General features: G+C 38.0%; 1 protein-coding gene across 3 annotated transcripts; it reads right to left on the bottom strand.

Moving 5' to 3' along the window:
- Nucleotides 1–2,336: 2,336 nt before the first annotated feature.
- kras (KRas proto-oncogene, GTPase) lies at nt 2,337–20,647 on the bottom strand. Of its 3 annotated transcripts, XM_042495416.2 has the most exons (6): nt 20,386–20,647; nt 16,323–16,440; nt 14,837–15,015; nt 13,433–13,592; nt 10,341–10,465; nt 2,337–4,835 (listed from the first exon to the last, which is right to left on the bottom strand). In XM_042495416.2, the coding sequence occupies exons 2-5, from the start codon at nt 16,431–16,433 to the stop codon at nt 10,346–10,348; spliced, it is 570 nt and encodes a 189-aa protein (XP_042351350.2). In that variant the 5' UTR covers nt 16,434–16,440; nt 20,386–20,647; the 3' UTR covers nt 2,337–4,835; nt 10,341–10,345. The 3 variants fall into 3 exon arrangements, with proteins under 3 accessions (XP_042351350.2, XP_042351349.1, XP_042351351.1); XM_042495415.2 differs by lacking the exon at nt 10,341–10,465 and having other exon boundaries at nt 20,386–20,645; XM_042495417.2 differs by lacking the exons at nt 2,337–4,835; nt 10,341–10,465 and adding an exon at nt 12,213–12,634 and having other exon boundaries at nt 20,386–20,646.
- Between the last annotated feature and the right edge of the window lie 3,139 nt (nt 20,648–23,786).

Below are 23,786 nucleotides of genomic sequence, written 5' to 3'. Positions count from 1 at the left end.
CTCTGCAACTGGATACTGGACTTCCGTACATGCAGAGTTCGAATAGGCAGTCACACCTCCTCTACATTAGTGCTCGACACCGGAGCCCCCCAGGGCTGTGTGCTTAGCCCCCTTCTGTTCACACTGTAAACCCATGACTGCACTCCCAGACATCAGGAGAACTCTATTGTGAAGTATGCGGATGACACCACCATCATCGGCTGTATTACGAACAACGATCAGAGTTCATACCTGGGGGAAATTAACAATCTTGCAGAGTGGTGCACAGAGAACAACCTACTGCTCAACATAAGTAAAACCAAGGAGCTGATTGTTGATTTTAGAAAGAAGGAGACACACCCCTGTCTACATCAGTGGCGCTGAGGTGGAGCAGGTGAACAGCTGTAGGTTCCTTGGAAGCACTATCACTGAGATCCTATATTGGTCATCTCACATCACCACCCAGGTTAAAAAATTACAGAAAAGGCTGTACTTCCTATGGAAGATTAGGAAGGCTAAATTCCAGAACAAGATCCTGGTTAACGTCTACAGAGGAGCAATGGAAAGCATTCTGACTGGAAACATCACGAACTGGCATTGTTCCTGCATGGCCCAGGACAGAAAGGCTCTACAGTGGGTGATTAAAACTGCCCAGAACATCGCAGGTTCGCATCTACAGAGCATCAGCGACCTCAGTGAAATTAGGTGTCTGCACAGAACCCAAAACCCTGATAAAGAAAAATGACAATAAATCTACCTTGTACCTTGTATGAAGCCAGGTCACATCATGTATGTTGACCGCTTCAGAAAGAGCAAATGTAGGTTCATCTCTGATTACTGCATAAGTCATACTCTTTTGTGTCTGTTTCTTAGAGATGTTTGTTCATTTGCTTTTTATCTTAATTAGCTGATATTATTATGAACTTTATGGCCAATTGCTGTTAACTAAATTGATAAATCCAACTAACACAGTATAGTCCAGCTACAGTGAACCTGTGTCTCACATAAGAACATTAATAGTTCATCATGTTGAACCTTGTGCTGCAAACACACGCTCCAGAGGACGACACGAGGTGCTTGGACATAATAATATGAAGCAATGATGCATATAATTAAAGTTTCACAATCTCTGAGAACAAGCTTCACAACACAAATATTCCCTTTACACCAAGGGTATGTTTGTACCTGCTAATGGGCTTTTATTTTGAAAGTTCCATTCTCTCTATATGACTCTGGAGATCTGCAGTGATTCCAATTTTTTTTTTACACTAACAAATAATATAAAATTGATGCACTTAGCCAAAATTACCTGTCCAAATAATGACTGCATTTAATACACAGTATAGCTGAATAAAGTTGTTTACCTTAAAACAACAACACTGTTTAGAGGAACATTTTCTATAGTATATGTTATTACTGAAATGGGATGTTCAGGGTTCCCACACCATTAAATTTTGTGTCAAACAGTACATTTCTTGAATGCTGGTGAATATTTATACAATTTGTACATTCTCTGGGGCAACTGATAATGTAAATAAATTTAATTCAAGGACATATTTGAATTTCATTTTTTAAACTTTGTTTAAAAAACAAAATTCCCTAATTTATTCCTATGAGTTCATTGATGAAACATGTACGCCATATTGGCTATCAGGTTTACAAGCAACCTCAAACTAATTGTAAATAAATTGTTGTAATGCCTCAGTCTGATTTTTCTCTTCTTTTGTGAGACAAAAGGGGCGGTTTTTTTATAAAGTAAGAAAACAGCCACTTTAATGATCTCCTCTGGTTTTTATGTGGAATAAAATTGTCACTTTTTGTTAGTTTTAAAAATAGAAGTTCAATTTCCTTTAAACTCAAAACATAATCAATGCATGAAATTATTTCTTCACACCAGAAGTAACTGTCCGTAAACAATGGGAGCATTTCTGGTCAGAATACCGGCCTACTTTTTTTCTCTCTCAGAGAAAAAAGAGCATATTTAGTTCAGGTTTATTTTGGAAAATATACATGACTTGTAAAAGCTAAATGTAGGCTCTCTCTGCAGGCAGCTGGTAGAAAGGCCCCTTCATAGATTTTTATGATCTTCCAAGAGTCAAAATGTGCCAAAATGAGTGAACAGTGCCTCCTGCTGGGCAAAACCAAAATGATCTTCAGATATAATAACTGCAGAAACAATGAAAACACACAACTCCTTTAAAATGTGAATGCATATGTTTGATACTGTATATTAGTATAATAATTGTTAACATGTCCCCCAACAGCTGGCGCAAACATACATGTGCAATAAGCAAATTTAAGTATGTAGTGTTTGGAATTAAAAGACATTTTTAAAATTAAAGAAAGGCAAAGTAAACTTCCTCTTTACTTTGTTCTTTATTACACATTAAATAGGAGTGGTGAGATTCATGGCAAAAAATAGACTCATTTGAGATCAGATCACCACTCTACACTGCCCACAACAGGTGTGTTGTAAAGTGGTCATTCATTCACTTCCCTAGACCTGGACCCAGTCACACTCTCTAATCACATACACAGAGCGGAGTGAAAACTCCATTAAAGCAACATTCATTTAGACACACCAACGAAATGAAGCACAATTTACAAAATATGCACCTTTCAGTATCACAACTATACAAAGGTTGTTAAAATATGATCCAGGTATAAATGATACATTTCAGAAATCAGCTGTTGGCACGCAATAAAAGGAAGAGGAACATTTCAAACATTTCAGTAAAACTACTTTTGAAACAGTTCTGTTAACAAGAGGGATCCATAATTAAAATTGCATTAACAGTTATTAACTACTTCATGAAAAAAAGAGGTAATAACAAACTGGGTCAAAATTCGTTAATTCGGAGAGCAAAATGTGTCATGTCTGGATTTTCTGTGTCGATTACATCGCTTCCCTAGAACAGCATTTTGTGTATTTCTTGAGCACACATGGGACCAAGTAAATGTTGTCTCGGCTCTTTCTACCGTCTAAATGTAGCACCTAATGCAAACATAAAAGGCAAATATAAATCCCCAGGGGAACAGCTTGTAAATACCATGGAAGAGGTGAAATACGGGTTGACCCGGGTAAGAAACAAGGACTTTTTTTTTAAAAAAATGTTTAAATTCAGACAATTTTCTCTAAAACCAATTTTATGGCAATTACAGCCTCATTTACAAACATCAGTTCCAGTTACATCACCACGATACACGAGCTTTGTAAGAGAAAATGAGAAATTGCTTTGCTGGACAATCATTTCTGTTGAAAGGCAGCGCCAACAAACAGTTTCAACACTTTAGGAAATTAATCCCAAAACTCTTACAAAAGCTCCACCAAAGGAAGAATCTGGAAATCCATTTGGACAACATTTTTAACAACCTCTGCGACACCACACCAAGAGAAATATTCCTGAAAGCTGCTTAAAAGATGCACTCTGCTTTCTAGCCAGTCACAAGCAAAAAAAGTCAACAGCTTAGGAAACTATGTAAGGCATGACACCTCTGTGGCCAGCTACCGGAGCATCGTGAATCCTAAAATTTAAAACCTGACAAACATCGGATAATAAGCTGATAAACGGTCCTCACGCTGTTTAAATGTGACGCCATAATCAGGAAACTACTGGCAAGAGAACTCGAACTGTAGCAATGAAATGATTATTGTCAGGATAAACACAAACAATCCTGCAGTCAAGCCTTTAAACAGGAAATATGTGACCAATAAGATCAAACAAGCTGTTCCACATAAGCTTGTGACGAGGCATGGATCCCAGCAACATAAAATGACTCTGGCCGACACGAAACCTGGCTGCTAGCCTCGTTTTATCATCACTAAACAGGTAAAATTCTGGATCTCTGAATTGGTCTTTTATCGAGCGAAAATGGCTGATTTATTTCTCACAAAAAATGGAGTAATGATTACTTTATGTGAACCTGAAAACAAGACTGTGATGTCCACTTGGGTCAGAGTTCCTCCCTGCTTCTAAATGTATCAAACCAGAGGCAGTTTGCAATACCCATGTCATCTAGGACACAATGCATGCAAAAAAGGGAAAAAAAAAACCATCTCATGTAGGCAAGAAATCACTCCCCACACAGTACAAAGCATTGACAAATTGCAAATTAATTAACAGCTAATTAGGGTGTTAAAACATTCGGAGAAGAGTAGGAGTTCGCATGCATACTTATATCAGTGACATAACTAAGTCATATCTAGAGGTCTTTAGAAATGGGGAAATTACACAGTGGCTGGGACATTTGGATCTCATCTGACTAAATGTTGGTCCTTTCTTCAAATCTGTTTTTGTCTCCGAGAATTGGGATGAAAATTCATTCTTTGGCATCCCAAACTTAAAAGGGCATTACAGAACTCTTGCAGGTCATGACCTTTTAAGCAAAGGGAGGGGAACAACAACTCTTAAGAAGGTAATGAATAATTTGTGATGTAATTAGCTCACAGGCCTGAATTATATATTTAAAAAAAAAAAATCCAAATCAACAACATCATCCTATAAAATCAAACAGGCTGTTGGACCAACACACGTGGGCAACTGGCACTAAACTGAAAATAAAGCTTATTGGTGTCCAAGTAGAAAATAATAGAAAGGCAGAAAAAACGGGTCAGGTTTAGTATTCAGTATGGTGGGTATTGAGAAAGAGGCTAATAATTTAGTGTAATGTACAAAATGTATTACTTAACTGTTCAACATAGTTCTTTTGTTTAGTCTGTCTTGAAAATGGGTGAATATTCACATAAGTGTACACTTTGTCTTGGACTTCTTTTTCTTCTTTTTGCCCTCCTTGCTCATCTTCTCCTTATGCTTCCGGATTTCTCGCACTAATGTGTAGAAGGCATCATCCACGCCCTGGTAAAAAAAAATAATAAAAAGAATACATTATTATCAGCAGGTTATTATATTCATACCAGAACACCAATGATGTGCAGCATAAAAAAAATAGGATAGACACAGATTATACAGCCTGAAAACTTTCAGAAGATTTGATAATGTTCTGTGATTCTGGTGATTTTTTAAAGGCTAATGAATTTAAAGGATAATTCTACTCTATTATAGATAATTTGGTAAAATGAAAGGAAAACTTCACCGACAACATGTATATCAATGAGACACGACTGTTACCTTTAAATCATGAAGTAAACTTTGGTTTTTTTTTGTGTAGGGTTGCAACAGTATGAGCTTTTTATGGTATAAGTCTAAAAAAAAGCAGTTTCCACATTATTATGGAATAGGAATTTCATTATTATTTCAGAATAATTATCAATATCAGTTGAATGAAAACAGAGGGGATTTTTCAGGGATTTATGAGCGTTTTATTAGTATAATTTAAACTTGAAACCATGTTCTTAAATGTCAGTATGTGTAAAACGTGTCCATTTTGAAAATAACTCAAATTAAAGTGAGATTCTCCATCCAGCTGACTTTATTTAATACTACAGATAAGTAAATGTATGAGGTACGATAACTGTCAATTTGTTATACCTTGAGACCAGTACACTGCTGTAACTTTACCCGCATGCTCCCAGTGATGACGGCAACCATATTGATCTATTGATTGATTGGGGACTAAATTTAGGAAAAGCGAAAAATATTTAAAAACATTTGTTTAAAAACTCTCACACAACTTGTCCAGTATAATCCAAGTCTTATTTATCCAGTCATATGCTCACTACTTCCCGAACACATGTATTGTAGTGTATGAAAGTGAAACTTATCTATGCTCTTTTCAAAGCCAGAAAAACATTTTTTGTTTGTTTGTTTGTTTTTGTGGGGTTTTTTTTAGCTATAAATGTTTTTAGCAAAAAATAATTAGTTATTAATAAGTGTTTGGTAAGTACTCAAACATATGACTGGATAAATGAGACTTGGATTGTGTGAGAGTGAGAAAACAAAATGTTTTTGTATAATTTTGCAGTTGTGAAACTTGGCGATAAATTGCTTTTATAGATTAATTTGAATTTGTGGTTCAGGGCGATTTTTAAAATTTTAAATCTCCATTTTTGCCTCCGCCATCGGTTCCCCTAAAGAGAGTCTGGTCATTCACTTGGAACTGGTTTCGGTTTTGCAGCATTAGATCTGGAACAAACCACAGTCCTGCAAAATTTATTTAAAGGCTGTTGCAACCAAATGCAGCAGCGCAACCACTTTGTTTCAACATGTCAAACAGAGGCAGCAGCCCAGGGGGACAATGTGTCTCACTCTGAGATGCACGAGATCGCGTCAGCCCACAAACAGCCAGTAAAACGCAGCCGACATTAGTGGAAGCATTTTCCCGCTGTGTCCATTATGACAGGACAGCGACCCGCTGCAAAGCTGCAGTGTTGCCCGAGACTAGAGACCCCCCCCCCAGGCCGAAACGTCCTCCACAGAGGACCGGGGGTCACGTCCGCCCCAATATAGGAAAGAGGGACATTTGACGGAACATCCAACAGCTGGTTACAGAGTTAATACTGAAAATCACAAAATTAGTTATTGTTTTGTGTTTATGAAATAAAAATGATAAATCGATGGATCGATCAGAGCAGACTGAGAGCAGCAGTGACAGACCCCTCATCCAGCTGCTCTCTGCTGCGCTCCTTCTTATCAGGGGCGGATTTAGTGATTTGGGGGCCTGGTGCCCCAGACTAACTGCCTTGCTTTGATTTGATTTCATCCATTCTCTAACTTGGAGTGATGGTGGGCTGTTGGCAGCTGTAGAAGAAGTTATGCTGTTCACTAAACCCTCAGTGTAACTAATACAGACTTGTGCAGGTGATGCACAAACACTGAAAGCTGTTACTGATACAGTTGCGCTGCATACTGCTATTAAAAATAAATATATTTTGTGAAATTACTGCAGCCTTCAGTGTAAAAGACAAGTTTGCACTTTAACCACAAAAGGGGAAATTCAGTTTGCCTTTAATTTTTACTGCTAAAATCAAAAGCAAAACTTTTGAGTAATTTCTTTGTAATATGTAGTTTGTTTTAAAGAAGGAAAAAAACCCAATTAAACTGTAAATCGAGTTTAGTGTGAAAAATTTTATTACTTTTTTTTTTTAAGATTATTTTTAGGGGATTTTTCCCTTTGTTGACAGGACAGCTGTAGAATAATAGGAAGTGTGGGAGAAAGGGGGGGTTGACATGCAGCAAAGGGCCACAGGCTGGAATTGAACCCGGCCGCTGCAAAGGCCTCGGCATATGGGTCGCACACTCTAGCAGGTGAGCTAGAGGCCACCCCAGAGATTTTATTTTTGGCCATATCGCCCAGCCCTAGTGCCAAATCAATCCAAGTGTTCACCGTTTTACATGGAGGCGTGCCAAAAAGATTTAAAGGTAACGAGGCATAACTAGCTGATTTATAACTGGTCATTTTGTGGGTGAAGTCTTTCTTTCAATTCTAATCAACACTCCAATCTTTCAATCAAACTGATGTGTAGCCTTGACTTGCTCCACTGCCAAAGAAACTTGAGTATTTTCCAAACATTTTTATGTCTGTGATAGTTTAATTTTATATTTGAATTCTTTTTTTTCCCCAATTCAAAACCAAGAGATGTTCCAAGAGAGTGTTAACGTCCATCTTTCAGCAGTTTAAACAAAGTTTATACATCAGCTTGGCACACATTAGAGTGCAGATACATTTCTCAATCTAGTTCAGGCTGTGAGAGATACGGCTGAATAACATACAGGTTAAGCATAACTGTAAGGTCATGTATTTCACAGTAAATGTCAGCAGTGTTCCCACTGACAACAACACTGACAGTAGCTGCAGTCACATGAGCCAATTTCTTTCCCTCCGAATGTAACCAATTAAATTCACAACTCCCACAGCGTGTTTGAATGGCTGCTAAATAAAACAACAGAACAACTTGTCCTGTTTACATCTGCAATGGTCAAATGTGCAGTCTGCCAATACCTGTATCGAGCGCTTGGCTCTAATACTGGTTTACTCCTGTGAGTTTGTACTCAAGAAAAAGGAATTTTATAAAGAATATTCTGCTAACCTTTTTTTATTGAACAGAAGGCGAGCCTTGCCTCCCAAAAAACTAATAAATTAAACTATTCAAAGATTGTTCCCCCGGGAAAGATGCAGCACTTGGGAGGAGGATAGAAAACTCATAAGCAGCAAATAAGAGTGACACAACTTCAGCAGGTGAACAGCTTTGATTTAAGTCAAGCCAATTTATTCTGACTGAAGTGTTAAAATGAGGCTTTTATGTTCTTGCTGAGCTCTTGTTGTTATTATCGGCGAATAAAAGGCTCCACGTAAATGCAGCTAGTGTCTGTTGATGCCACACTGAGGCAGGTGAATGAGTACCAGAACAGTTTGTATAGTGCAATAAATGTGATGATGACTGCGGAGGAAATAGCCTGAGGTCACCTCAGGCTGTGACAAAGACAGCAGGAAAGAAGAGAAGAAAGACTAAAAGGATTTGTGACCATAAGAGAAACTCTCACCCAAAAACACTCAGTTTCTTGAACCACATCCTCCTTGGAAAGATTTCAGCACATGATTTGGTCCCAGATTCACCAAAATCTCCTTTAATCACACATGTTGATCTCACCGGCCCACACCCATTTCTTCATGTTGATTTCAGCAGATTGGTACAATTTCCCACTCATAGTTTAGTCCAAATCCGGGAACGTTTTTTCCTAAATATGAGTGCAGACCAGCTCAGGTGCTCTGATTGACTCTTGACTAACTGTAGTATGACTCGTGTGTAGGGCTGAATCTAATGATTATTTTCATTATTCATTAATCTGCCAATTATTTTATCGATTAAATGGTTTTACTAATGTCAGAAAATAGTGAAACATGCCCTGTGTAATTTCCCCGGGCCCAAGCTGACGTCTTCAATTGTTTATCCGACCAACAGGTGAAAAAATCCCAAACTATTTATTTTATTATCCAATATGACCAACAAAAGCATCAGATTGTCATATTTAAAAGCACAAAACCAGCAGAAGTTTGGCTTTTTTTAAAAATAAATACATAAACAAAAACGACTATTCAACAATCAAAAGTAGAGTTGTTCCAATACCAGTAACAGTAAAGGAAACGTGCCAGATATGCCTAAATTCACACCAGTCGATGCACTAGTCCAATAACAGGTAATCTATTAATACACTTTGAAGTATTTTACATGTGGGTAAAACTGCAGCTTTCCCATAAATCTTTTTTGGTCTTAAACAGTAGCCTACACAACAAGTTGTGTTGAGCAGCCGATAGCAACTACTGTTTCAAAGCAGTGACGAATAACTGATTTCCGGTGAACGTTACAAATGTCAGCAGTATGGCAATATTTTACAATGGATATAAGAAAATAAGAAAAGGCTTTCATGCTCTGTATGTTTTCATTGATGTTTTACGTAAGGGTTTAACCTGAGCCCTGCCATACAGCAATGACAGCAATAATCCATACAGGATTCATTGTAAACCGCTTTTAATGTTACTGTAATGAAATACTTTCGGATCAGTACTCAGCCGGTTCAGGTATCAGAATCAGTAAGGAAAAAATGGTCTCATAACATTGCTTATCAAAATAGTTGTCATTTAATTTTCCTGTTGAGTGACAAATCAACTAATTGATACAGTAACTGTTGCAGCTCTAATTGTATACAATTTGAATGTAATCCTTTTCTCATAAAGATGTGTTTCAGAGGTATCTGACCACAAAACGGGACTTATAAAACAGCTCCCTGGTGTAACAAGTCTAAAGTGATGCAATCCTCGATAATCCAGCAGAGTAGTCGCAGAAAAGGTGTTGTTTTTTTATTTGTTAATCAACCTGCTCCGATGGTTACTTTAATTGTTCTGTAACACTGCCTACTTTACAATTATTCTCCACTTGACTTCCATACATCTAAATGTGCATCGTCATCCTCCTCTTGTGGAAACTAGAGTTAACGCCTGCACCTTAATGAGGAAAGAATTACGCAACGTTTCCCCGGATCAGAACAAAGGTAGAAAGTGTGAAAGCAAACCAGTATGATTGGCTGATGGAACTCGCAACGAACTCGCGTTCAGACTCAATTAAACAAACCCATTGTGAAAGCAGCCTCAGATAATATGCAGCCAGGATACACAGAGACACTGAAAAGGGAAAGAAATCATCAGCTCCTTCAGCCTCCTGTTAGAGCTTCACCACAGCCCAGTAGAAACCAGCAGGTTAGCTTTGAGAACCATAAAGCACCAGCTCTCATCAGGCGTCCTCTCCCGTCGCCTTCTCCACAATCCCCCACCAACACACACACACACACACACACACACACACACACACACACACACACACACACACACACACACACACACACAGACACAGACACACAGACACACAGACACACAGAGCTGTTGGGCGCGCGGCTGCATACACTTACCCCTTTCACATCACAACACACTTTTTAAGCTTGACACAGCGCGGAGTCTTTTCTTCCTTGCTGAGTTTATTGAGCCGGTACAGCCTGATCTCCCGTACCAGAGTGTAAAAGGCATCTTCCACTCTCTGCAGTATGAGACACAACTTCCCTCAATGTTGAGGAATACAGGAGGACACACTGTATGGGTGCATGTGTTACAGCTTACAGAGACAAAAGAGAGAGGCAGGCCGATGTTTTGAGGTGGATCTACCTGCAACGTCTGGCCTGCCTTATCGACATAAACTGATACTCCACCATAACTGCATCTGTGAGTGCTCAATGGGGGTTAGGCTGGTGTAAAAATGTTTAAACCGATTTGATATTAAGAGCCAAATTCAGAGTATACCAAATTTTATGACTAGGTGTCGCAATGGGCTCAGAGGCCGCTCCTAAGTGGAACATAATGACAGTGTGTCCTAACAGCATCAGACTATTATCAGGTTGTGTCGTACAGCATTAAAGCTCTCTATCCACACTTAATATGTACGTCTGTTTCGTCACATAAACAAACCGCTTCCAATCAGCTGCGCACTCGAGATCAGACCGGAGACGCATCAACTTAAAAGATGTGCGAGTACCCTGCTTGCCGTCTTCTTATGTTTGTACTTGGTAAACAGAAAACACGTTTCACATTGTTGTATTTACAGAAAATGACATTCAGTAGAGCCAACAGCAAGTTGCCTAGTGCAGTATGGTATCATACAGTATCATACAGATAATTCCTCAGTTTGAGTTTGTGGATGGCTGTGGCTCAGAGGTAAAGCAGGTCGTCTGCTAATTGACGGTTCAATCCCCGGCTCCTCCAGTCCCCGTGTGAAACTATTCCTGGGCGAGGTACTGAACCCCATATTGCTCCCGATGCTGCACAAACAGTGTGTGAATGTGGAAACTGAGTAGCAGGTGGCACCATGTATGGTAGCCTCGGCAACCAGTGTGTGAATGTGTGCGTGAATGGGTGAATGTAACATGTAGTGTGAAAGTGCTTTGAGTCATTGGAAGTCTAGAAAAGAGCTCTACAAGTGCCGTGCATTTACCATTTTCATTTAACTCCCTTGGAATTAATAAAGTAAGTATCTATCTATCTATCTATCTATCTATCTATCTATCTAGCTCTATCAGCTCAAATCAGCGCACTGCATTGCTCTCGGTCAGTAAGAAACCTTTCATCAGCTTATAAACCAAAATGTTGTCATATTGGCACAGTTTAAATTTTCATGAGGGACTAAACACGTCTTGTCTTGTCAACCAAAAAAAACACATTTTAGTAAACAAACACATGTGCTGGTCCCACCCCTTCCACCTCTACTGATAATTGATCCCCTTTATGTTGCAGTGTTGGGCTCACACCTGTCAGACACAAAGGGGCTCCAATAGTCAGTTTATAAACCAATATAATATTATGTCACTCATGTTGTCTTATTATTAATGCAATACAAGTTAGATATAGAGCTATGAATCAGCACAGGTTGCTGATGTAAGCTATTTTTTTAATGTGCCAGAGCGTGTCATAACAAATGCCCGTTCAGTCGCTTTATATAAAATCAAACCGGTTTAAACCTGTACACTGGACCAAAAAAAGGGGGAATTATAGCCAAACTCTATATTGAAAACACTCACCTCCTGCATGCTTGAAAAGGTTCACTGTTTCCTTCCTCTCAATGAAAAGTGGCCGTGGTAACATAGAATAACAATGGTTTCATGGCAGAAAATAAAAAAAAGGTATCAAAGCGTCCTCAAAAAAATATATGTTACAAATCCCTTTGCCAAAATGCAGCTAAATGCATTAATTCTGTGCCCTCTGACATGAGCAGTGTATTTCCCTGTATTTTAGCAAAACAATAATAGTTTGGGACACACACATGGAGAGTGAGGAGGTGGATTATGGTGCAAGAGTGTTCTTTAATTTTCATCCTGAAAGTTTCCTTATTGAAATCCATTCAAACTGAACTAAAAAAGTTATGAACTTTTAACCAGCCACCTTTTAAGCTTCCAGAGGGTGAGTGACAGAAAAAAAATTAGGGTGGAGTATCACTTTAACTGTCTAACCTAATGTACAGAAGAAGCTCATGCATTAGGAGCATATTTTGATTGTGTATTATACTTTAAATGGGAGATTTCCCAGAGAAGATGAAATCACTGAGATTTGGAAAACACCGGGAGGCTTTAAATGCAGAAGGCAGTTGCTGGTCCCACAGCAGCAGCACCGTGAGAGTGGTGAATTATCGGTACACTCAGGTGGGAATAGGCGAACAGAGCTGTAAGAAATGAATCATTGTGTCATTAATTTCCCCCGCACCAGAAGGAGCCGTGATTCACCCCGGGTCAGAGATACCAGGAAAGGATGTGTTTACAGATCACTATGTCAGCCAGTCAGCCACCTAAGGCCATGCTCACAACACACACCATTTGATGTGACTGCGCCACTGCAAATCTTTCAACACGCAGTCACAGTAACCAGTAAGCAGGATCATTAACCCCCCTGAGTAATTATCAACAGTTTGTCCTTTCATGCACACTCCTTGATACGCATTTACTGATTTGCTGATTATTTATAATGCAGGATCCTCTGCAGATGGCCCTAATGATGATATAATTTCATATATCCATGACAAAGTAGCATGCAATGATTACATTATCACCCATAAATAAAAAATTCAATCAACCAAAGAGGATTTAACGATGCGCAGCGCATTGCCCGAGACATTTCCCAGCAACATTATTAAAAAAAAGACCATTAGATGTCACACAAACCAACAGCACTGCATGACTCAAGACTTAAACTTTTCTTGTGATCCAAGTGCCAAGATTATCAAGTCTATGCAAGGATGCTTGTAAAATTACTATCAACTTAATCTCTCTGGAACAATTTGATTTCAAAGTAAAATTTATGGGATTGCTTTGATCATCAAGCCAATGCCCCTGAGACCAAATGCAGCTCCTCGCCCTTCAACATGGTTTACAGAGCTGCAGTGGAATACTGCAGTTTAGGGATCGACTGAAAAGTAAGGACATTTGAGTCTTGCGGGCGTGGCCGTCTCCAGCTGGACACTCACCTGTCTGGTTTTGGCTGAGGTCTCGATAAAGGGAATGCCATAGCTGCGTGCTAAGTCCTGAGCCTGCTTGGTGTCCACTGTCCGGGACGGGAGGTCACATTTGTTCCCCACCAACACCATGGGGACGTCCTCAGAGTCCTTCACCCGCTTAATCTGTTCTCTGAACAATGACAGACACAATACAATATTTAATTTGGTTTCAATCCAACTGAGGTAATACTCCAACAGATATTCCAAGTGATGTCGAAAAGCTTTAATCTGTTCAGAGTGAATAGAATAACAATAGCTTGAATAAGGTCATAAGGCAAATTGGCTTTTGCTCCATGCTGCAAACTATTTGGACGTTTTTCAAACATATATTAAATCCTACATAATTTGTGTGTTCAAAAACAAAAACTAATAGATTATAAAGTAAATTATTCGGATTTTGTGACAGGTGTTAGTAAAACGTATTAATTGAGAAGTGACAACAGTGTCTTGATTTTTTCTTTCAAATTGTGCACAGGTCAACTTTACATATTAAAAGGTCGTCAGCCATGAACAACAGGGTGCAGAAATATTAAAATATAAAATTGGAACATGACCTGTTTTCTTAAATGACTGTTACATGTTAGCTTATGAAAAGTGGTTCTATGTGTACCCATAAGTCTCCCCTTTACACACTTGCTCACTTTATGCTAGTCCCATGCAGTTCTTTTGCATACATAAAGAATATGTTATTTTTGCCTATTGAATTTGAATATTTCTGAATATTGAGGTCCCTAAACAGTCTTGAAATCGCTCCCACCTATGAGCTGAGCACACAGGTGCAGCTCATCAGACTGATACGAGCAGACAACTACATACCAAAGGATCTCCACAGACCAGAGGATGACACTAATTCAAAAAAGTGAACTACAGCACTGCTAAATGGATGCAAACTGACTGCAGACGTAAACGCTGCCCTTTGACTGCCAATCAGGGCAATCTGGGAAGACTTGCTTTACCTTGCTAATATGGACTACAAAATTGTCTGAAATGCAAAATAATAGAACTGTAAACATGCAATAACAAATGTGAATAATCACATATCATAAAGATGATATCCATCCAATTATCCAATAAAATTCAGCAATTAACAGCGATTCAAAAAATGTAATCATTTGAAAGCCCTAGTATGAATATATATTTTTTTAGCAGATTTGCCTTTATTATGTAGACAGTAGTCAAGAAATTAAGGGCAAGAGAAGAGGGGGAATGAGATGCAACAAAGGTTTACCAGCCAGGCTCAAACCAGAGCCATTGTGATGAAATAGTCAGCAGCTTACACCCTCGAGCCACGGGGACGCTGCCAAACGTGAGTCCTTTCCACTGTATTTTAAACACTGCATCCAAAGTTTGCAGACCTTTAGTCGCTTAGCTCACCTATAGTGGTGAATGTCCTCAAAGGACTTGGTGTTGTTGATGGCAAAGACACAGAGGAAGCCCTCCCCTGTCCTCATGTACTGATCCCTCATGGCGCTGTACTCCTCCTGACCTGCAGTGTCCAGGATGTCCAGCAGACACGTCTCTCCGTCGATCACTACCTGCTTTCTGTAGGAGTCCTGAAGTGGTAAAAGTCAGAGAGCGATCAGAATTATGGGATTAAGTGGGCAAAGTGTCCAAATATCAGCTTAATAAAAAATAAGAGATGGTTTTGGATGACATATTTCAGACGTATCCATTTTCTTTATACTATAACTGTGTTTGAACATCTATGGTGTAATAGAGACATGCATGATTTTCCAAGATTCAACACTTAAAAAAAAAAAATTAACCTTACTTGTAATAATGGTGTGGTGATTAGAACAAAAATGAATTTCACAATAACGATAAATGTAGATATTATACATAAACACATTCAGCATAGTGAATTGTAGTAAAACAAAAAAATATATATGAAAGTATGTAATATGATTATTCATGACATCATGACATGACTGTATCTACAGCTTAAGATTTAAGACTATTGAGGTCTTAATTTTACAGTAACCCCCCCCCAAAAAAACAGAATCCACTTTTTTTTTAAGGTTAAGGACAAACTTGCCCAAATGTTTATTAGTTAGAACTATGAAAACCTGGCTTTTGTTGGCGAATGTTCTTTTCTGATTTTTATTGAAAAAAAATGATGTTACCGTGTATTTTGAAATTTTACAATGCAATGTAAAAAAAATGACTCATAAAATAATACTTCCCATGTCCTAGCATTTTTAAAACTTCTGAAATACTAATTTAAGACATTTTTACACCAATTAAGGCCTTACTTTTTAAATCAATGAATTCAATGCCTTTTAAGACTTTTTAAAAACCCGCAGTAACACTGCTGTATTGACATGATTTTGCTGAAAGAGGCCACAGGACTGCCTTTTAGATGTTGCCCTACTCTAGCTGTAGTAGGTCACTCTATTTTCCAGCAGACCTCAAGTCCTAATTTCCACTGTGACAAAGCACTCCTGCTTTTCATCACACTGATGGCCACACTCATGCAACACTAATAATTACTGTCTGATCCAGCGGGTAGATTTTGTTTCAGATGTTATCTCACATCCAAATAATCTATAGTGAGGCTCTAACCTGCAAAAGCACATCAATAATGGATTGAAATCATAATGAGACTATGTTTACTCAGCACAGGTTTCCCCACTGGGAAAGCAGGCAGGCAGACATGCGTGGAAAGTTATTAAAAACCTGTTTGGTGTCTTTTAAAGACTTAAACCAGAAGAACCTGCTGCAACTCCTCCTTTAGAGGGGTTTCTCCTTGTTCTGCCCCCATACCAAAATACACACGAAACCATGGACGCAGACATGAAATCGACGGCAAACACGGTCACACATACATGTTCATGAATCCACCGGCACTAGGTTTCATTACCTCAATGGTGGGGTCATATTCATCCACAAAGTGATTCTGGATGAGTTGAATGGTAAGTGCGCTCTTGCCAACGCCTCCAGCTCCCACCACTACCAGCTTATATTCTGTCATGATTCACCTGCAGGACCAAAAAAGCACATTTTACTCAGACATTTCCACAGACACAGACAGTCATTTGGTGCAGCATCAATTCATCTCAGACACTTTCAACACTCTAAAAGAAGTTTATATGAGATTTGTTTTTCAGATTTAAAAAAATCATATTTCCATTATTTTAACAGATACTGCGACTGCGCTACAAGTAACAATTTTGTAGGAAAAAGACCTCTTTCAGAGCAGATATTTTGGCTTGGTATAGTAGGAAACGCACGGGCGTATTTATGGACATTAATGATAGCTGCATTCCACTTGGTAGAGGTCCTGGTATTGTGCATGCTGGTTCACTGGAATAGCTTATTGGGACACTTAATGGAACTGAGTCATGGTTAATGTTACCAATTTCACCTGTGCTTTTCCCTCTATGACATGTCAAAATGTCTGTTGTGAAAGGGGTCTATGGTAATTTTTTTTTGCAGCCCTATCTCAGATGTATTAACCTTTCTGCACTAAAGCCGTTACATTCTGTTGTGGATGGTTAAAACTATATCGAGCTCTGCTTTTCGTGAGTTTTTCCTTAGGTGATGTGAGGGTCTAAGGGCAGAGGGATGTCGTATGCTGTAAAGCCCACTGAGGCAACCCGTGTTTTTGTGAAAATGGGCTTTATAAATAAAATTGACTTGACTAGACTACACTCTGGGTTGTTGCTTAAAACTATTTTGTCAATTAACTCCATTTGCCGCTTTTCATTTCTGTCTGGCAAGCTGTCGGCTTGATGGGAAATCTGCATCCTCAGGATTGGCAGACCTTTGATGAATTAACATCACTTTCAATGAGTAACTCATACCACCTTATGTGAAAAAAAAAGAATATAAATTTAAACTCTACTATTCTTTTAATAATGCCACTGATTCACTGGAAAATTAGATTTCATACAATCATGCTTTTTTTGCTGTTCATTTAGAAAATGCCCATTTTAGTATTCAACAAGCTTACAGAAGAAGCTACAATCAGCACAAGCATAATAGGATGGTTCACACACAAGAGATTATGTGCAAATACATTTAAGGGAATATAAACACTGAAAAACTGCTGCTGAAATCAGGGAAAGTTGCCATATTAAATCATAATCAGCCCTGGAAATTGAATCAAATGTTGATTAACCCCTACTTTAAAATGACATTAATCAAAACTGTTTTCATTACACAAAAATAAGCTTCACGTCACAAATAATCAGGTACTAATTTAAGAACGAAATAAAAATGAATATCCTGTATATGTAATCAAACGCCTGAAATCAGAAACACATTCAGTGGTATTTTCAGAGTAGCAGCCACACAACAGAAACTAACCCCAGGCAGAAATCTATGACATTACATTAAGGCTCCAAAATTGACAAGCAACTGGGAGGCTCTCTGCTGTCTGACTGCTTTGTGGAGCAGCACCCATCAATAGTGGCAGCTGGCCTTTTCAGACGCTACAGTGCATACTGCTCACAGCTCTGTACAGCCTGCAGTCAGGGAGGAGTTACACTGAATATCATTGCCTTTTCTAGACAAACAAAAAGAGAATGTGGCTTGATAGGTATTTGGCCAACAAAGGAATATTTTTACTACACTGGTTAGTGTTCTCAACACTTTAAAATGCTCTACTGCATGTTGAACATTACGCCCAACACTGTGTGTGATAAACACGTATACAGTGATGCATTTTTTTTCTATTAGGAAACAATCTCATCTTAACCTGAACAGATAAGACTACCGAACCTGTCAAAGACCATTTTAGCAACACTTGTCTGCCACATGCTTGCCATGCCTGTAATAATACTATTTTTTTTTCATCTTATAGGCAGTGAAAGTGCCTTTGAATGAAGTAGGTGTGTTAACTGTTAAGTCTTTTGCTAACCAACTGGGATTTAATGGAGGAATAAAGCTAATTTATCATGGGTGGGGAGAAAAAAAATCAATACAGCATAGTATCACAATATTTTTGCATGGTAATATCGTATCGATGCACGGACACCAAGTATACATTTTATTTTTTACATTAGGAATATTATATATACAATTCAGATTTTTGTGGACAGAACAAGAAAATCATTTGCTTTTCAGTCGATTAGAAGTAAGATGAACAGTCTAAAAATGTTATCTCTTTAGATAAAATATTTGTTGATAAAGTTTTGCTTTGACTACAAAAATTTGCAGCTATAAAAATGTAATAAATTGCAATACATGTTACTGAAGTTCTCAGCATAATGCAGCACCTTAAATATTGCAATAATATTTATTATGATAATATTCAATTCAGGTTTATTATTGTCCCAGAGGGCAATTTGTGTGGCAGCAAGTGTAAAAAAATCCACATAAAAGCACAAACAAAATGACCTAAACATACAACAACAACAACAACAACAACAACAACAACAACAGACATTAGCCTATGCACAAAATAGTATCCTTGGGCCTCTGGTAATTCCTGTCCCCATTATTTATGGTTCAATAAGAAGTAAACTCATGCTCATTTGTGCTGTAGTAGAGTTCAAACACTTTGACATATTTACATTTTAAATTGCAGTTTGTTGCATCAAACTGTGGTGAAGTCATGATACTGTGGGAATAAAATAAAAAACCGACTGGGCCAGTCATGGTCATTGTTGACACCATATTTCTGGTACGCATGCGTGTCTTATATCATTTACTAAAATACTGTGCAAAAGTATTGTACTTTGTTATTTTAGCAGAGCTATAATAATCATACATATTTATTTCTCAGTAGTCTCTTTACTAAAGTGCAACCAGAACATACAGGACACATGTCAACTATTAACAACACAAATATTTCATAATAAAACAATTTCAACAGGCTGAAGTTTCAAGTATTTAGTGCGACCTCCCTTTCCACTTAGCATGTCCTGAAGGCTGAGATTTACAATACTAATCTTCTACACCACGTTGCTTTCAAGACATGTCCAAAGCTCAATAGTGATTGTTTGAGCCATATTTTGTTATGGTTATATGATTCCATGTTTCACACTAAATATTGACTTCAGTTTGAAAAAGCCATTTTGTTCTGTCTTTTTTTTGTTGTTGTTTTAATGCAGTGTAAATGCTCTCTGTATGCTTTGTTTGCATCTTAATAAACAGACTAAGAAATACATGTATAAATCCTCATTGCAACTTTGCTAAAACGACACATATTTGGTAGCCTAGGACTTTTGCACAGTGCTATATATTACTGACAATATTTTACACATTTCTCAAACAAAATAACACCAAAATAAACACTAACACGATGAGGACTTCTGGAGAAAGGCGCCCCTGATTAGCAGCTATACATTTGTAATAGGCTACTTTGTAACAGTTTGTCACCTATGTGCAATAGCTAGGGTAAAAATGGGCCTTTAAATGAAAATCCCAGCGTTGTGTTCAAGCAGGCAACAACACCTACAACAGGCTTAAAAGTCGAAAGGAATTTGATTTAAATCCACTGCTGTGTGCCCGCAGGGTTGCCAGATTGGTTGTGTGAAACCCTCTGAGCACTGTGTTTAAATAACCAGGCTGCTGTGCTGCTAGCTAGCTTAGCATTGGAGCTCGTCCACAGCCACAAAAGTAAGCTAACTAGCCCGTGTGAGCTAACCCAGCGAGCTTTACGAAGTGTAATTCATTAATGCAGCATTGTGTGCACCGTAAGCCCGGACAAACTCAATATCATTCATTCAAACGGGAAGGGTGCAGACTTTGAAGCCGCCATTGACAGGCTAGCCCAAAGGTCTGCATTGCAGGGCCAGACGTTAGGTTAACAATTGGGCGTAGTTTGCACTACCAACGAAAATGAATACTTCCACTTGCGTGATATTTTTCAGTGGTTACACAGCGGACACATTGTCCCGAGTTGTAAATCGGGGAGTACAGTGTTGTAACAGACCCAAAAGCGACACACTTGTATTAATATTATCCGTTTGTTTTACCTTTTAGCGAGTGGAGTTCCGCGTCCGAAGTAGCGACCAAATAAGTCAAGCTGATAATCCTCCCGTTTCACACGATCTCTGCATTTCCTATTTCACACCGAAACGCCCGCATTTAAGTCGGTCTACCTCGTATCAAAAGCAAGCGGGAACATGCGAAAAAAGTGGGCAAATTAATCGATTGAACTTTCCATTTGATCCAGCGTCCGGCCTGGCTGCTCAGGTTGGCCTCCTTTAAGCGAATATGGGCGGATACCGGGGCGCACTTTACCCAGAAAGCATAGCTGGGGATTTCAACCGGTTTGGGGCATATCAGTCGAGTCTGTGTCGCAACAGTTTGTTTTGTCCATTGAAAATACAGAATATTATTAATGTTTTGTTAATATTTGTTTGAAAACTAAAGACACATATAAACCCCGATTGCCTTTGTTTGCGATGTCATTGTGAATGCTGTGTGTAAATGTCCCAACATATGTTTTCTTAATTAAATCTCATTGGAAAAGTGATTCACATTTCTTGCTTTTAGGGTCATAAACAATATTGTAACTATATAGGTCACATGGTGTCCGTTTCAGGACGTCTCCTTTCAGTATGGTGATGCCTGGCTGCTGCCTGCTGTAGAGTCAACAAAGCCTAGGGGGCGACTCCACTATATATAGGGTCTAAATATAACTGGATTGTGCTGGAGGGACGTCATTCCCAGGCAAGGAAATGATTTGGCAATCCCTTGTCAGTTTTCCAAAGTGTTCACAAGGCTGCCTCCTGCGCAATCTGTGCGCATAAATACATCCCAGGTTCGTCTCAAAAAACAGACTCAAAGCAAAAATTCACTCTGAATAAGGACAATGAGGGCAAAGCATAAATTAATCCATATTAATTAAATAATAATAATAATAATAATAATAATGTACCTAGTAGATGCAAAGTTATTTCGACATGAGAGTCCATTCAAGGGAATGTCTCTTTTAAAAACGCGACAGCCCTACAATAAATATTAGACACTGAATAAAATCTAACAGCCTGTCTTAATAACACAAGAAAATGAGAGTGGTATAAAAAAGCACACATTAGGCCGACAAAAAGACGACAAATTGTTTTTACAGCAGACAGACTGGAGGTCACTATTCACTTCTTATCTGGCAGTTCTCCAAGCTGCAGAGCCTCTACTGAGACCACAACTATGTTTGTGATTTTAAAAAGAAGTGAATACCATTTTGTTTGTTTGTGGTTTTTTGTTTTGTTTGTTTGTGTTTAACAATTATCTTCAGTGCTGCTGTTGTTTAATATCAAAGAGGCTCACAATTTTGGTTGTAGCAAATTTAACAAAAATATTGAATAAGCACCTGTTATGTGCATTTATTGGTGATTAGTGTACCATCTTTGAGATTGGAATTTAACAATATTTTTCCCGTTTTGTGAGAAGGTACCAGCTCCTTATATTTACATATCAAAGAAATGCACCGTGCATTTGACCCACTGCATTTATGCAAAATAAAAAAAAATACATTCATACAACTAGTATATGAATCATCATTAAAGATTAAACTCTCCATCCAAATGCAAACATACAGAAAATTACATGTATTGTTTTTTGTTTGTTTTTTACTTAAAGCATTACTAATTTCACACTAATTTTCCATTTTTACGATGTAAATCATTCACTGACAGAAAGGTCACACTTAAACTAGGATTCATTTTTATCTTCAGCGACATTACATAAGTCGTTTATCTTTCTTAACCTATGTCTGTATCACTATGGATATGCAGATTTTTATCACAAGCATGACTGTCAGGGATAGTTTGCAAATAGGAACCTAGTGAAAAGATAAAGTGGGACTTGTTTCCCCAGTGATGGGCCTGTTCCTTTTGTAAGTTTACCTGTACATGCAATAAGCCTAAATATAAAAAATCCAATGCAAGCAGTCAGTTCTATAGATTAAGCACAACATTAGTGCCTTAGTAAATCATTTGTATAAAACCACTTAAAGTATAATTGACACAATATCCATAGACCATGGTATAAATCATGAGAAATCATTTATTTAACAACACAGGGCAGACTTTTTGACATGAAATACCAGGGAAATTACAGATGTTACAGAAAAAAATAATGACTGCATTTCATTTTAGGCGTGGTGACACACAAGCCAACAATAACATGATTAGTAAGACTTGTGATTCCTTCTGGTTAAATGTCAGCTGTGAAACGGGTATAGTGGCATAATTTTAAAATCATTTGCCAAAGATTAAAATAGTAGTTATGAACGTGATTATTCCCTTATAAACACCCTTCTTTAAACTGAAGCTCATAGTTCTAGCTTTAGAGGAGACTTCAGAGAATAAAACTGTAATCCTGACCTGTAGTCTTTAATCAGTCAGAACTAATAGCACTTAAACCTGCCGATTAATCCACTGTTAAACCTGCCAGATCACTAATGAAAGACCATACTGAGAGAAATGACAGCTCCAGCTGACTTTTTATTACAACAGGAGAGTCTGTTCTGTCACAAGAGGGCAGTAAGTCTCCGTTGATGCATGGTCCCATTATCACAGGTCCACCAGCGGAGTATTATAAGACATCTGCATCTTTTGCAAATAGCACATGCTTGTGTTGTTGCTTCGGGTGAAGTGGAAATGAAATTCTTTTTACATTATCATCTGCTAATCTGTTTAGTCCACAAGGGTTTAATGTTGGAGCATGATTTGTAACAAAAAACCTGTACCAAATGTTGCTACTTGATATCACCAACCTATACATTCATCACAACACTTTGGGTGCTCCTTATTGTACAAACAACTTCCCAGCTAGAAATTTCTGGTCCTAAAAATATTCTGAGAATAGTATAATGCAACCAATGCAGTGTTTTAGTAATGTTTTCAATGGCAAGTTTTCTTTAAGTTCCCAAAATATTCTTCTTAATGTTAGCGTAACATTCTCAGATATATCTCTCTCAAATATATATATACATTTTTAAATTATTAACACATTACATTCTCATAAACAAAAGGTCTGTAATCTTAGTCCTCAATAACATTTTCTGACTGTTGCTTTGAAAACATTCTTCCTTTGTTCTTATGTAACATTGTGGGAACGTTTTATAAAAAAGAATATATATGATCTGTCACCTCTCAACTTCACCAAAACATCCTCAGAATGTTAAATGTTTCTTCTTAGTCAGCATTTAACCTAATAGGAACATTATTTGAAATGATAAACACCCTTAAAACATTATTTGATTATTAGATTAAAATGTTTTCTTTAAAACATTATTACAACTTGTAGGTAACTTTAGCCAATGTTGTGAGAACGTTCTCTGCTCGCTGGGTTACTCCATTCTGTCTTTATGGTGTGAAATATGTTACTGCATTTCAACTCTGTGTCACAATTATATGCCCTGGCATGA

Source organism: Plectropomus leopardus, chromosome 7 (genome assembly GCF_026936395.1).
Source record: "Plectropomus leopardus strain MGB_pleo_1.0 chromosome 7, ASM2693639v1, whole genome shotgun sequence".
Lineage (NCBI taxonomy): Eukaryota > Metazoa > Chordata > Actinopteri > Perciformes > Serranidae > Plectropomus > Plectropomus leopardus.
Note: the sequence above shows the minus strand (reverse complement) of the source record. Positions and strands in the feature narration are given on the sequence as shown.

Excerpts from the sequence above, each read along its gene's own strand:
- kras (XM_042495416.2), bottom strand. The coding sequence starts at position 16,433 with ATGACAGAATATAAGCTGGTAGTGGTGGGAGCTGGAGGCGTTGGCAAG. Across the intron at positions 15,016-16,322 it reads AATATGACCCCACCATTGAG|GACTCCTACAGAAAGCAGGT; the intron begins GTAATGAAACCT and ends TTACCACTTCAG. Across the intron at positions 13,593-14,836 it reads GAGGACATTCACCACTATAG|AGAACAGATTAAGCGGGTGA; the intron begins GTGAGCTAAGCG and ends GTCATTGTTCAG.